Raw genomic sequence first — 15596 nt, forward strand, 5'->3', positions numbered from 1 at the left:
AATAGAAAGAGATACCGCAAGCATTACGAAGTTATATACGAACTGGAGGTTTTATTGTCTAACTTCATTCAAATTAATCACATAATTGTTTCAAATCTTTTTTCTTGCAGTCCATTCATCACAAATATCAAATAATATGCCTCTAGTTGAAAACCTAAAAGAAGTGAAGTTGAACATTCCAGAACAACGCATTTAAAAATTTTCTAATACAATTTTCTAAAAATCATCAGAAGTTTTGGAAATTAACTTGATAGACTTTAGCAGTGAATGGACTAACAATAATGGCAAAATATAGACTACACAACTGCAATCAATTTACCGTTTTACAGCATGTCCAAATCACAACTGGAAATTAATACGATATTAACATCAAGAAGGAAACACTAGAACAAATATATTAGTTAATTACATGCTAATTTTCTATAAATTCTGTAATTACCATGGATCAATCAGCTGAAAATAAATTAGCTAGGATTCAAAATTTTCCAAGTAAGATAAATTAACTTGACAAGAAACAGTGTTCTGACGTTAGGATATATTGGCAGTAAGACTTTGTTTCATGGCTGCATAACTGAGACCGTTGCTAAGTTCTGAAGTTTTAAAGTCATTAATAATCTATTTTTAGAACTTTTTACTTTTGCCCATATTTATTTAAAGAACACTACGAAATACCTCTAAATATGTAAAATAGGCTTAATATGGTAAAAAGTGAGTGAGATTTTAAGCTCGCTAAAAGACTACTATTATTTTTGCCTAAATCATAAAATCATATGGCCGCATCTCAGCCAATTTGTAACACGTTTAGCCGATTTTGCACATCTAGAGGTATTTCATGGCTGTTATGTGATCAAAATTCAAAAATTCTAAAGATCGATTTCTGTATTGTCACCATTTAAGAACTTTAGATAAATAACAGAATATGATGAAAGGAAAACTTCACTTTTCCAAACATTTGCGATGCTATTTTGGGCCGTGGAAGGATGGAGCTTTCATAATTGGAAAATATACCCAGTAGGTTTTGTAGAAGTTGCAAAAGGCGTGATTCAGCGATGGGGAAATGACGGTTTTAAAATGTTTTTAGTGAAATGTAGATAAAAGTGATTATTTGACAAAGTACACAAATTACGTTTAAAGAAATTATGCTTCCATAAAAGCGTTACAACGAAAACTTGGCTTCTTTTAGGGAAGTTTTGCTACTTGGTAAGGTTGCTGAATCGAAATATGGTTTGAATAACGTGGCTATAAGAAACAATTTCTGACTGTAAGGGTCAGACAGTCGTACGTGAAAACTCTAACTTTAATAATTACTATATATATTCGCTATCATTTTCAAAGTCAATACGTTTGTAAGGGGGCCTGCCCTGACGCTCAGATTTATTACAAAAGGCAAACAGTGATAAGATATTGCAAACTTTTACACTAGAAAAACAATTTAAACGGAGAAATAGTTGAATATCTACTGAACACTCTTCTTTTGGTTTCTTCCTCAAATGTCACTAATAATCTCTAATTGTATTTGCGTATAACACATCAGTATAATCTTCATTCATTGCGATAAAAACCTGTTGAAAGGGATAATGAATTTCACTCAGCATCATTAGTCATAAATTAATGATACGTTAAGCATAAAATTGCTTTTAACATGCAGCAAACCAATCATTAATGGATACGTCCTTATCATGGTCACCTCTCAACAACAGACATATACTTTGTTCTGACATTTCTCTAATGCATTCAAATTCTAGTACAAGTAAACCATATAGACAATAGACCCCTCATTCCCTTCAAAGGAAAGCACCCTACAAAGGAGAGCACCCTACAGAGGAGAGCACTCTACAAAGGAGAGCACCCTACAAAGGAGAGCACCCTACAAAGGAAAGCACTCTATAAATTAAAGCACCCTATAAAGGAGAGCATCCTATAAAGGAGAGCACCCTAAAAAGGGAAGCACCTTACAAAGGAAAGCATCCTACAAAGGAGAGCACCCTACAAAGGAAAGCACCCTATAAAGGAAAGCACTCTACAAATTAAAGCACCCTATAAACGAGAGTATCCTATAAAGGAGAGCACCCTAAAAAGGGAAGCACCTTACAAAGGAAAGCATCCTACAAAGGGCAACATCCTATAACGGATAATGGGGTTATATTTATAATTGTCCAGTAGTGCCAACAACTGTAGTCAGATTAAAACTAAAAAACTTTTGTTATATACGAGGCAAAATTGATTCTTGAACAAACAGATTTATGATTTATAAATGAAAGTTATCCGCTCTATGTACTCTAAAATAAATAGTTTGGGATCTTTTTATTCATGATATTTGGGAAATTGTAAATAAGAGTTTAGTTTGTTAACAGGTTTTTGTTGTTGTTAAAAGACCCTTTAGAAACCATCGCCTGTTTTGAAGGACTACCCTTGCTGTAGATAGATATATAAAAATAATAGAACAATGAAATTTCATACTACATGAAGATCGCCAATAAAATCCATTGATCAATATGTACAACTAGCAGTTGGCTAACAGATAGAAATTTTAGAGGCAAAGACTTAGAGCGTGTCGCTTCATTTTCTTAAGCTCAGGTGTTGAGAAGGACTACTCAAGTGAAATTGTGTCTACCTTTCTTAGCAATATAAGTTTGTCGTGTTATCTTAACCAGTGACAGGATTTCAGCTGTTTCAGAGGCGTGTGGGCAATTCAATGAAAAATTTCCAATAAGTGGTTGCAATAGGGGGATTGCAGCTGACCCCATAATACCCCTTTAGGGGGTTGCCTTTGGTCTAGCACCATAGCACCGTCACAAATCCCAGTTTTTTTAAATGCATTTGATAATGAGGCTTAACATTGAAGATTATCAAGCGAGAAAAAAACAGCCAAACTTACATCTCATAGTTTTACATTAAACCCATTTCTTCAAGGGCCTGCTTGATCTCTCCATCCTAGAAAAGTAAGTTAACGTTAGAAGATGAATTTACTAAAGATTTTGTGCCAAAAGCTTCACAAGTACTTTTTGAATCTATGATACAATGAGAGGAGAGACCGCCGGAGTCTCATGCATTTGGCAAGAATTTCATGCACTCGATTAGGGAGAAACAAGATCTTGTACAAAAGAAACAATTCGCGGTTATAAAGCGATTCCCGGAAAGGTGCTCGATGCACCTTAAAATAGCCATAGAGAGCGCCTGTAAACGTAAAATGATATTGTCACGAAGCAAATGAAACTCAAAACAGCTTCTCAAATGACGGCGATATTACGATTTATAAGACATGCACAAGAGTCAATGTCGCTAATCTTTGGTGACATTTTAAAGCCACATCTGCAAGGATATGTTTCGAAAGAAAACGTAATCTTCATGCATTACATATTGCTTCCGTCTATATGAAAAGGGAAAATATGTGATTGAAAATACAAACATATATAAAACGCGTTTGAAAGTGGAATTAAATGAAAACGCAATGATATTTGCATCGTTTCCGTGTAAACTGAAAACTTTTGATTCTTTTTCATTAAGTTGATAACTCAGCCTTTGAAAAACATGACCTAAGACCTAATCACACAAAAAATACAACACAATATCGTAACCAGAGGTATGGTGCCGTGGGAGTTCAGTACCCATTGTCAGTGCCACAACGGGGTGAATTTCTATTTTTGCTATTGTTTTTGCAACATTTTGCGTGAGAGCGCCCTCAGTTCTTATCATAGCTCTACACCTATTAATTTCATCATATCATATTACACGAAAACACCTACAACTGCGGTATGAAATGAAAACGGTGCTGTGTTTCGTGTAAACCACTTTGGGATTTGGAAATGGATCAACAAAGAGGCTACCTTTTAGTCATGCAATAAAGATATCGTCTAATAATGACCTCCTTCTCGTGATACACACACGTAGTGATAATTAAAGAGCACTTCAAGTAAAGAGGGTTTATAAAAACAAAAACCCAATAATTGGAAAAATCTAAACATCTTTTTTATGGGTTAATGATTTTATCACATAATATTGTGCTTTTCGGTTTCACCATTAAAGTTCTCATTTAACTTTCCTCCTAAGGATGCTATCAAGGCGATTTCATTTAGAGATTTGAAATAGAGCGCCTCCTGGTTATTAAGAGGTTATAAGACACCTTTACTCTGCTTAGAGCAAGGCTTGAGTCATATGAAGTCAGCAAATTTACAAAATACAAAAACTCAGACAGTCATTTTATAAGGACAATCAGGTGATTACTTCTTGAAGAGCATCTTGTGCTTGGATAGCATTTATGACTCGTTTCTTGCTGGTTTCCTGAATTTCTCCTGCAATGACCAGCTCATCAAGGATAAAGAAGGCCTATGAGAATATGACAATGCATTAAAACATTATTTATGACAGAACATAATTAAGGAAAAAACAGCAAAAATACCAGAGAAACACAGGGAAACACAGGGAAATGATTTAACAATAAAAATAATTTTTTGAATACCTATCATTGAAGGGTAACTCTTATAAAGTAAGTTCATTTGCCAAAGTGGAGTACTAGAAATATTTAACATGTAAACAATCAGTATATAGCTTTGTCATCAAATTTGTTCTGGCAATTCTGCAAAAGGCATCAACAGACACAATTTTATCAGCAAAAAGAGTTTTGATGCAGATAAATAAACCCTGTTAAAACTTTCCTACACTAAGGATCAGATTAGGTCAAATTTTATGTTTCAAATTTCTTTTTTGTATCAGACTTCTTTGAACTGAAACCCTGTTTGATATGGTAACATTTAGTCACATTTGTCCTAATGAAAACTGTTTCGAAACTGGAGAATGAAGTTGTTTGACATGCTCAGTATCAGCTCTACAATTTAGAAAACAAAATTCCACAGAATAATTACATACAAAGTCCTTTGGGTAATGAAGAATTGAATTAGACTTTGAAAGACACCTCTTGACTTTTCCTCATACATGTTCAGGTAAGAGGACCTAGACTTCCCATCCTTTATGGCTAGGCTGATTCTAGCCTAGGCTTGTTAAGTCAAAATATTAGCACTTTAAGCTGTTGACTAGACAGCAGAGGTCATCTGACACATTGAAAGGTATAAATTAATCATGACCTCAATGTACACAGAACTTGTATAGAAATAATCAGTTGCAGTCATGAAGTAGCTGTATGGATGCTTACCTTTTCAAAATTGAAAATTATATCAAGCTCACAAACCTGCAAAAATGACAAAAGAGTAAAGCTTTAGCTTAGAATACCATTTAAATATTGACATTTATAATATTTGCTCATGACATGACATTTCTGTTGACACAAGATCATGACATAGTTTGTTAATTTCTTGAAATCAGAAGTTTGGAATGAGGGGATTGTTTGGACAAGAACCAGATAATGCCAGCCAGTTAAGCAAGGTACAGATAATCCAGGGTGAGGGCAGTCAATAGCTTGCACCAATAACTCAGTGAGGAAGTTGCCAAGGGTGACTGCTCACATGGAACAAAGAACTACCCCTATCAACCTTTTTGGACTGACAATGTCTTTGGTAGCATTATTCATGAAAACAATTGCAGATAAAAAATGAAAGAAAATTTACATTTCCAAAGTATTTGTCCAGCAGCTCAACATATCGATGAATTACTTCCAAGGTGATTAGTTCATTATCTCCAGGCTCAATTGCAACCACAAAGTAGAGACTTGCATATCTGGCAGGACGCAAATTTTAAAAAATTAAGTCTGTCAGCAAATACATCAAAGCTTCTCACTGAAACTGGGTAATTCAGAAAACCCAATGGCAATCTTAAAAGCTAATTTTACGAGTTTTTTGCTATTAAATAGAACAGCCTGTTAAAACAAAATGTATGTGACATATTCATTCAAGATTTGTCTCTCTGATATTTCAATATATGATTCACATGCCATATGATTCACATGGAGAGTTGTGGATTTTTCTTATTTCTGGACAATTAAGTCTTTTGATACAAAATCATTTTGCCACATGACCCCCATGTGCAAATATTTGAGTACACTTTATAGGGGATAAGATTGTATATTTCCAACAAGAAATTTAGGAGTTGACAAACTGATGTAAGGAGATTGACTATGTACCTTTTATAAACAACTTTAGTATCTTTGTATTCCAAGAAGCTACACATCTTTGGTTTTCTGGATAGTATCATTGAAATGAGGTCTCTAGTGATTTTCTTCTTATCTTTTTGTGCATAAGCATTGTACCACTTTTGAAGCCGTACCTTACCTTGGCGACTAAATAGCATTATATACTGCCACTAAAAAGAAAAAATGTCCTGATTAGGTGGGGCAAAAGAAGCCTTCAAAATCAAGGGAGAGGGATAAAGCTAAAATTCTGAGAAATTCAAAGAGAAATAATTTTGTTGTGCTGATACACTCCAAGTGGCAGTGCACACTACCGTAGGGTGCAAGGGTAATGAGCATCACCTGTGAGACCATCCCCTTTTGTCTAATTTCTGTGCATTATACAAGGTCACAGAATAGGAATTAGGCAGAAGGAGAACTCCTGCCAATTGAATGAAGCCTGAAAATTCTATTGCATGTGTTAACTATCATGAGGCTTAGCATGCATCTGTCGAGAAATTATTCAAAAATAGAAAGTAGACAACTTTATGAAGTCAAAATGTCCCATGATAGTAGATGACAAGACATTTACTATTATCATGTTTTGACTCATAGTATCATTGTTTGACACTTTAAGTTAAGCCTTGCTTAGTCATGCTGTGAACACGTTTTTACTACTCTTATGCTGAATACATAATATGGCCTAGTATTATATCCTGATCGTATATGTTGTTTTGTTATGTTCGTTCAACCATAGTTTATCTTTCAAGATACTTTCCGTGGAATTCTGATAGTAGACACATTCAATAGTTTATCATAATTCATCTACTATTTAATAAATGAGTGATATCTAATAAAATATCTAATAAAATTTTGTCATTGCTTTGTTAGTCTAATGAAATCAAGGTGAAAGGGGAATTGAGAAATTTGATAGGTGACTCAGGCTTCCACAACCACAAAGGAACCTACGAGAGTTACCCCTGCCTTTCCCAATTCCGGGACCAGGTGCAACATAAAAAGTTTTCGTAAAAATCTTTTTCCTTTCACAAAACTCCATTTCACTGGGAGGAGTATTTTTGTGCAACCAGACTAACCTGACAAAAAATCTTGTAAAAAGAGGAAATTGTTGTGACAAAACTTTATCCTCGTTTTTTGAAAATTCTTAGCTGAAAGGGAGCAGCTATCTAGAAGGGTATAATTTTGAATGGCTTTGGTCAAAGAGTTTCAATTTCATTATTTCAAATCAAAGGGTGGCATCCATTTCATTTGTTTTGAATTAAGTTTGGGTCATGTCTGTAGCCAAAAAGGGTATGGGAATCAGATGGCACCTCTTTGTGTCACTGATTTCCTTGCAGAATAAAATAGCGCCACTTTTTCCAAAGAATACCCCTTATCATTCAAAAGGATTTACCCTAAAACGACTCTTTAAGAAATTGCAATGAGTACCTGTATGTTTTGCAGCCTGGCCTTGGAATTGTAAGTAAAAGGCTAGCATGTGGTCAAGTACCACCAAGGGGGGGGGGGGTATTCACAGACCACCTATAAAGTATATTGCCCCTGTGAAAAACCAAAAACCATTGCTCAACCAATTGATGATCATTATTTGATGGATATCAATTATTTTAGGTTGAAATACTTTGTTTATTTTAAAGAATTTTAAATTTTCAGCTCTTTTATTGATATTCAGCAGTTACGTTTGCCCATGGCTAGCCCACAGCTTAACTATGGCTTCCTGTTCATGTTTGAGCCATGGCTTAGCTCACCCGATGTGTTTTCAACCATGTTTTTCACTTGCAAGCCCATGGCATAGAGCCATAACCACCCGGTCAAGTGCCCTCCAGCAGCTGGGCTTCACTGTAATTTATAAATAAGCACCTGGGCTTCCACTGTAATCAAATAGGCACCTGATTGTGATGTGAAATTGAAAGGGTTATCTGTAATGTGTGAAATTGGAAACAATGGTTGATTATTTGGTTAATTTGCAAATGATTTCTTTTACATTCAACCCTTCAAAATAACTTTCAAGAACTTGCATTCTTCATACATCTTTCGAGGAAAAGATCCATCCGTTTTAATAATAGCAAGCAGGCGGCTGCAAGCCCGTTTCAAAAACAAGACCTAAGGCTCTAAGGTAACAAATGAAAGCAAAATGGATCAAACATACAAATAATCGCTTGATCTACTTCACGATTTCTTCGTTTACGTCTAATGTATGTGTGCGAAGTTAGTTACAGGTAATTTGAAGCAGGAGCTCAATTGACCAGACAGCTAACAGGCCTAGTGTTCATTTGATGTCAAACAATCGTATTGAATGAAATTGTGGTATTTACCATTTTACTTTGGTTTACCCGTTAGTCCTCTAATCTGTGTTGTTGGTTCTCTAATCGGCTACAGAGTACAAGCGTTTTGAACCAAAGGCAAGCTGAGACTCAAATTCACGATGTATTTACCATCATTCACTTTGCTTTCCTCCCTGCAGTGACGTTTAACCGGATACGTTGTTTGAACCACTATGTTTGAACAGAGGTCTGCTCCTTCCTAGAGAAACAAAGAGACAATTCACTCTGAACAATGCTGTGACACAGAGATACCAAATAGTAACAAGACAATCTCCTTGGGATTATACTACCCGCGCTTGGGGCTGTTGGTAGTCTTAATACTTTTAATTGATTTTAGTGCTAAATTTGCTTAAATCTTTCTTAAATATTAAATACACAAAAAGGCAACAGAAGATAGCATGTAACAGGACAACAGGGCACCTAATCACTCGCAAGGAGCTCTTATTTTTATTGCCTGGTCATCGAATAGAATCATTTCCACCCGATTTTTAAACCATATCATATCAATCTTTTTAAAAGAAAAACAAGATAATTTTTGTCGAGGTGTGATGATTTTCATTTTTTGATAATTCGACCTCAAGTTTTCTAACTGTTGTTTTCTAATTTTTAAGGGGGGGGGGGGGCCTTTAAGCTGCTGCGTGACATTTTTTGTAGTATTATCATTTAGCTGAAAAAATATACTCTGTTTTGTTAACATGGGAGTCATTTTTGAAAAAAATTGTGTTTTTCAGGCAGTTTTCATCTGAAGGCAGGGCATGTTCTCTCGCTGTTCTAATTTTTGGCAAACCAAGCCTCGATATTCTTATAAAGTGCATGGTTACATACATACATACATTATTTATCTAACAATGCAGGTCATCTAAATGGCAGCATTCGCTGATGTGGACCTGCTAATTAACTCATAAGTAAAGGTTAAATGTTTTAAATAGCTTAGAAAAATAAATATTTCTAATTTACATTAATGATTTCTTAAATTTAAAAGTAGATGAAATTTGAGTCAGTATACGATATGGTGGAAGCTTGTCCAAAGGAGATGTTATCTAATACTTTGCTATTGTCTGATAGCTTTCTTTTAAATGTTTCATAATTTTCCTGAATCGTTGCTTGAAACAATTTCTGCCAACATTTGTTTTATGATCGGGTGAGATCCACTTTGCAACTGTTCCTAGATGATCTCTGAGATTTTGTTTTCATCACTAAATCTTTCAGAGCATTAGGACACTTGTTGTTGTATTTTTCGTATGTCAGGCATGCTACGCGTCTTTTTTAGATATAGTCCACAGTTTTTCAATTTGCTTTTTCGAGAAGGTTATCCGCAGGTGTTGATTTACGTAGCTTGTGTATTATCTTTGCTGCTCTCTTCTGCACTGTCTCAATTGCTTCCAAGGATGGTCCTGTTCCCCAAATAGCCATTCCGTAGGTGCAACTTGGTAGGATACACTGGAAATAGATCTTTTCAAGAACTCCAGGTTGTAGTGAACGGAACCCTTTAGGTTGCCTAATTTTCTTGTTCATTTTTGATGCTGCGTTGGCCACCTGAGATTTCCAGGTTAGTTTGCAGCCAATGGACACCCCTAAACATTTGGATTCAGTGACCACTTTTATGATGTCATCACCTGGCTTCACTGGGGATAGAGGCCCAATGAATTTTTTATTTGATAAAATTATTATTTCAGATTTTGCTGGGTGGATTATTAGACTATTGCTTTTGCACCATTCTGATATTTCTCTGATACCAGTTTGCAACAGTGACATCACTTCATCTACCGTTTTCCCAACACAGTAATATTCTGTATCATCTGCGAACATTTCTAGTGTTCCTTTGCTGGTGTTCTTAGTGTTCCTTTAAACACTTCTTAGGTCAATAACTTGCATAGCAAATAGTCTTGGCCCGAGTAAGGAGCCTTGGGGCACCCCATATTTCGCTTCCATGTGGTCAGAAGATTGTCTATTTACTACCACACATTGCTTCCTTTCTCTGAGGTAGTCATCAAGTATATCATATAGTTTACCTTTCATCCCATATTCTAGCAATTTTCGTTTCAACGTTTTATGGCACACAGAGTCAAAAGCTTTTTTTACTTATTTCTTGGCCATCTTAGGGGTCAGTTTCTGATTGACGGCTTCACATAGGAAATTGCATGCTTATTTAAAAAGAACTCCTTAGCTTTGCAAATGAAGCAACTAAATAGTTACTCTAACGGAACTTAAAAAGTAGCAGTTTTTTGTGATCAAGAGCCCTTTTTCACTATCTTGATCGTTTTCTAGTATCCCGATACACTTTCACATCTTTTGGTGAAATTTTATTTCAGTGAACTATCCCTGAAGAATTATCAATCTTGAACAAAAGAGTACTTTTGGCTGCTTGCGTCCATCGCCAAAAAAAACTTATTTGTAATATTGCAGGTGGGGCTATTCGAAAAGATATTGCTAGTACCAACTGTAAAGTTTACTGATGCGTGAAACGCCGCAAACAAATAATACAGATAAATAAGGCATTAGTGTTTAACGTGCAGTTAGCTTTGTTAATCTTTAAAGATAGGATCTGCTAAGCAAGCTTGGGTAAAATAAAATATAGGAACTGAATGACGAAACCAGAACAGTGGTTTTGTGAGCTGGCCCAAGAATATCTGTGTATCCTTTGAAACCGTAATTCATAGTGCCCCGCCCTTTTCTTGTATCATCTTACCAGTAGCGTAGCCAGGGTGGTAAGATTGGGGAGCAAAATGAGTTGAGGGAGGGAAAACGGGGGTCAACATCCTTTGAAACGCGAGAGAGAAAGAGCCCTTTTAAAAGAACTTTGACATTGAGGGGGGCATCCGCCCCTTCTTGCCTCTCCCTCACTACTCTAATGAATTTCACTTATATCATCATTCTTATATCATCATTGCATCATACAGTGACGCTGGAGCAATGGGGTTTAGGTGGGGACTGCTACCCCTATGCCTTGGTAAATTTTATTGTTTTGCCCTTTTTTCTTGGCAATTTGCCTGCTTGCCCTGCTCTGCTGCTCTACCAATGTCAGTGGAACCATACCAGGCCTTAAAAAAGCGATCATTTTAAACCTACAGACTAAGAACAATCAGCACTTGCTTGATGTTTTCAGTTCAAACTCCAGAAAACTCTGCTTTAAGGAATTTTTGACTGTTGCCATTTACATTTGATATGGAACTAAAACACACTGATATATATATATATATATCTGCTTATGTACAAAATTTGGATGTAACATTACAGTGAAAAAGAAAAAGTGATTGATAAATTAAAAATTCTAATAATCAAAATGTCTATAACTAAAATTTTACACCATCGATTAGAATTATTTTACTATCAATAATGTCTTTGAGCCACTTTTGCTGGAATCTGCACTCGCCAGGCCTGTTTGTAAAAAAACAATGATAAGTGTTTCCAGCAAAAATTTTATTAAACTTTGGAAGCTTTAAACTAGCACTGAAATTGTAGTTCTCTGAGCTGATCCAAAAAAATTTTAAAATAGATTTAACAGAGTTATTTGAATACAGTTCATTTGCTTTGTTGGGGTGAGTATACAGATTAAAAAATATTCTTAAAGAGAAAAATAACAAAATTAGTAGTAATAAGAACTAAATCTAACCTGTGAACCAAAGTGTTTGTTTCAAAGATGTAGTATACATCCACTGGAAATGTCTGCAAGGAGGTAACATAAAAGATACTTTAACAGTGTCAAATTTCTACTTGCTTCAGACCCAATGCTTCTATATACCTCTAACAGCTTGCATTTGTGCATTGTGGTTTTCAATCTATCTTAAAATTTATCACTCAGTTTCCCTTTTAAAAACCTCTCTAAAAATATATTTTTGATTGAATAGCTTATTTTGAAATCTGCTAGATGTTAACAGTAATAGAACATTATACAAAACAACTTTAAATACATCTAAGAGCAAGTTCTGTTTACCTTTGGTTTAAATTTATTTACTTTCATTGTAAAATACACAGATGCAGTTGCTCTAGGAATTGGTTTCCTTCTTGTTGGAATGCTCCACATAACTTTATATCTGTATCGAAAGTCACAGTCATGCTCCTCTTCACCAAGATAATCGATGCAGTAAAGCCAACCAGCATCCCTCTCCCAAGTCTTGAAGGGAAAATTCAAAAATGAAAAAACATGAGAGAGGCAGTATAAGCAACTGGATATCCTTCTATTAATTTCATCAACAAATTTAGGTACCAAATAGATTTTGTGTAATAATCAAGATAATCCTTAGTTAAAATGCATTGTGTGCAGAAATTTACTGAAAAACATAAGGGAATTAGGCAGTGTTGGATGAACATGTTAACACTTAAATACATTTCTCTCTTTGGCAAATTTTAATGCTTGGTATCTTGAAGTTACTCCTGCTAATGGTTACAAATTGTTTGGTAATTTAGCCCTAACAGTGAAAACCAAAGGTTGATCCTGGAAGAGCAAAACTTTTGGCTAAAACATTCAAAGTGCTTTGAACCTTGAAGCCTTGTCATAAATAAATTAATTGCGGACAAAATGAAATTTCAAATCTCCATTAAGTACTACATTCTAAATAAGTAGTAGTTTGACATTTGACAACAACCTTCAGAAATTCGTCTATCTTATTTTTCCCTGCTTCAATTGTAAATTCTTTCCCAGTAAGCCATTTAATATTTGGAATTGCTCCTGTTGTGTCCATGTGCACTGTTTCTTCTTCCGGTTTTTCTTCAGGATCCACTTCAGTGTTGTGACGGCCTACTCCAGCGTTGTGAGGGAGTTCTTCAGGATCCTCTTTGTCGTTGGATCCGCCACCGATCAAATATTCCTCGTTAATCGCAAGTGCATTGTTTATAACTGCATCAACAAGGATATTTGCTTCTCTTATATATGGGTCAAATTCAGTGGAATGATTCTGAAATTCCATTTTCGAACGAAAGAACCCACGTGAGCCAAGAATGGCGTCTTGTAAAGTCACGACCAAAGCCAATTTCCACCAGTTTCAAGTACTTGCTGCAAACTTGTGTTGAATTTTTGCAAAAAGGGTTATCTTGATATCAGCTAACAACTGCTTTCAATGGAAATAAAACATATTATTGTAAATTATTTAAAGTTGGAAAATGATGAAAGGAGCTCCTAGTGTTTACAAAATGTTCCAATTTCCACGGAAACTGAAACCTCGTTACCAAGAGGCGGTTCGCCGTGTGAGTCGAATTGCTTTGGTGACAAGATTCCCCTGAACATTTGACAGAGTAGAGTAATTTGTAAGTTTCTAGAAGAATTTTGTTTCTTATCTTTGAAGGGGGGGGGGGCTGAATGCGCGTTGTTGATAGAATACTCTATTTACTTTTCCTCTATAGAAGTTAAGTGTTGCTCTTAACAGTGAGTGTTGCTCTGTAAGACAAATTTGGAGGGACTTGCAAAATACGTAAAAACGATAGGTAAATATAAAAATTGGCCAAAATTTATCACCAAAAAGGGTTGCAGCCGCTTAGGGCAGCCTAGCTTTACATCATTTTATAAAACCTACGAACTAATGCTTTGTTTCTAGGATTGGAAGTAAAATTCTATCTTAGCAGTAATGTCACAGGATGGAATTGTTAGGGGGTGCAAGTCCCCAGATTTGCCTACAAAATGGAGTTTCTAAGATTGATTTGCTTGGGTTGTTAATCTATTTGTCAATTAATCTATAGTATTTACTCGCTATTTTCTTTGTCTTCAGCGATGCCAGTGAGTCTTGAGGTTCCACGAGGGTTTTGAACAATACGACGAGAGAAAGGCATCTGAATTCCATAGCCTTGCATTAAAATTGTCAAATCTGACAGAATTCATGGATTCAGCATAGGGTGAGTCTTAGTAGCAGTGTCAGCTATAACGTGGTATCGTGACATGATAGCGTGACGCCATTTTTGTCTCATTTCAGTGCTTTATAACAGGTGAAATTTCCTTAGGCAAATCCAGGGGCGTAACTTGGCCAATAGTTTTGGGGGGGTGAAAAGGGTTTCTGCCCTGCAAAACTGAGTGGTGCCCTGCAGACCTCGTAGCAACGGTTTGTCTATAGGCTACTAGTGAAAGCTTTACCAGTGTACACTGGTCTTTACCAAGGACAAACTTCTAAGAAATAAAAACAAACTTGAAACTTCATTGCCTATGAAATTTCTATTTCTCTACGTGAGCGTAAATTGTTTTTTTATATTCACTTCATTTAATGTTGGTTTGCAAAATTAGGCTAATAAACATGATGTAGACAGCGCAATGAAATTTAATCCAGTGGGGCTAAGAGTCGAGTTTAGTGAGGTAGGAGGACCCACCATGGTTGGGTCCGACGTGAAGAAATTTTTTGAAATTATACCTTGTAAAAAGGGCTAAAAAGCATCTTTCAGAAAAAAATTTAGCAAAATACTATTGTGCTAAAAGAACTGATTGTTTATTGAAAATATTATTGTTTATTGGGAAAAATAGGGAGGGGGATGTCATGCTAAAACTCTAGTGTTAGACGTTTGGGAAGGAAAGAAACGACAACCTTTCGTTTCAGATTGCACGTAGTTGTGAATGACAGAGGAAGATGTTGTTTTTATTGGGAGAATTTTTTTTTCCTGAACAGAAATGTGCAGTTTCTTGTATCAAGAAGGCCATGTTCACACATCCAAAATTAAAACATTGCAATGATACAGAAAATGATTTACTGAATTAATGCAAATAAAAGAAAAATAATAAAAATATACGTGACAAAGTTAGCAATTAGATAAAACAAAATCGGTATCTTAGCGATTTATTATGTTTTTTAGTTCATGCACTGTTAAAAAGTAATAGAAAAAATGATAAAAAAATTCCTATCTTTACCAAAGTGAGGGACTTCAGCCCCTTATCCCCCCCCCCCAGTGACGCCGTGCTTGTCATGAAAATAATTTACAACTTAAATTAATTTGCATGACTCAACCTTGCCCTCATAAACATATGCATCAATCATTGCATCCATTGGCTATGACTTTCGGTAAGAAATGCTTTCGCTTTGCAAATAACGGAGCTTTTCCTTACATACCTGTTCCGTTCTCTAAAATGCAATGTCAGGAAGGGAGGTTCATAACAAATACGATATTTCCATTTCAAAATTCCTAAACGGCTCTTTATGAACTTCAGAGGTGGCATTTCTGCGTGGCAATAAAGCTCTTCTTGGCGCCCTGCGAAATCTTCGATTGCCCTGCGAAATCAACTATTT

At 35.6% G+C, this 15596-nt stretch overlaps 2 protein-coding genes across 2 annotated transcripts; both read right to left on the reverse strand.

Annotated features, from left to right (window-relative positions):
• Positions 1-292: 292 nt before the first annotated feature.
• Positions 293-8556, reverse strand: LOC148957335 (AP-1 complex subunit sigma-2-like). Its single transcript, XM_089115523.1, has 7 exons — positions 8389-8556; positions 6074-6252; positions 5562-5670; positions 5150-5185; positions 4225-4326; positions 2879-2934; positions 293-1562 (listed from the first exon to the last, which is right to left on the reverse strand). The coding sequence occupies exons 1-6, from the start codon at positions 8389-8391 to the stop codon at positions 2890-2892; spliced, it is 474 nt and encodes a 157-aa protein (XP_088971649.1). The 5' UTR covers positions 8392-8556; the 3' UTR covers positions 293-1562; positions 2879-2889.
• A 2988-nt stretch (positions 8557-11544) lies between these two features.
• Positions 11545-13538, reverse strand: LOC148957336 (A-kinase anchor protein 14-like). Its single transcript, XM_089115522.1, has 4 exons — positions 12984-13538; positions 12332-12511; positions 12011-12063; positions 11545-11775 (listed from the first exon to the last, which is right to left on the reverse strand). Exons 1-4 carry the CDS (start codon positions 13302-13304, stop codon positions 11691-11693), a joined length of 639 nt encoding a protein of 212 aa, XP_088971648.1. The 5' UTR covers positions 13305-13538; the 3' UTR covers positions 11545-11690.
• Positions 13539-15596: the final 2058 nt, after the last annotated feature.

The sequence above is a fragment of the Rhopilema esculentum genome, unplaced genomic scaffold (genome assembly GCF_057945365.1).
Source record: "Rhopilema esculentum isolate cy_ngs unplaced genomic scaffold, ASM5794536v1 HiC_scaffold_34, whole genome shotgun sequence".
NCBI classification, from domain to species: domain Eukaryota; kingdom Metazoa; phylum Cnidaria; class Scyphozoa; order Rhizostomeae; family Rhizostomatidae; genus Rhopilema; species Rhopilema esculentum.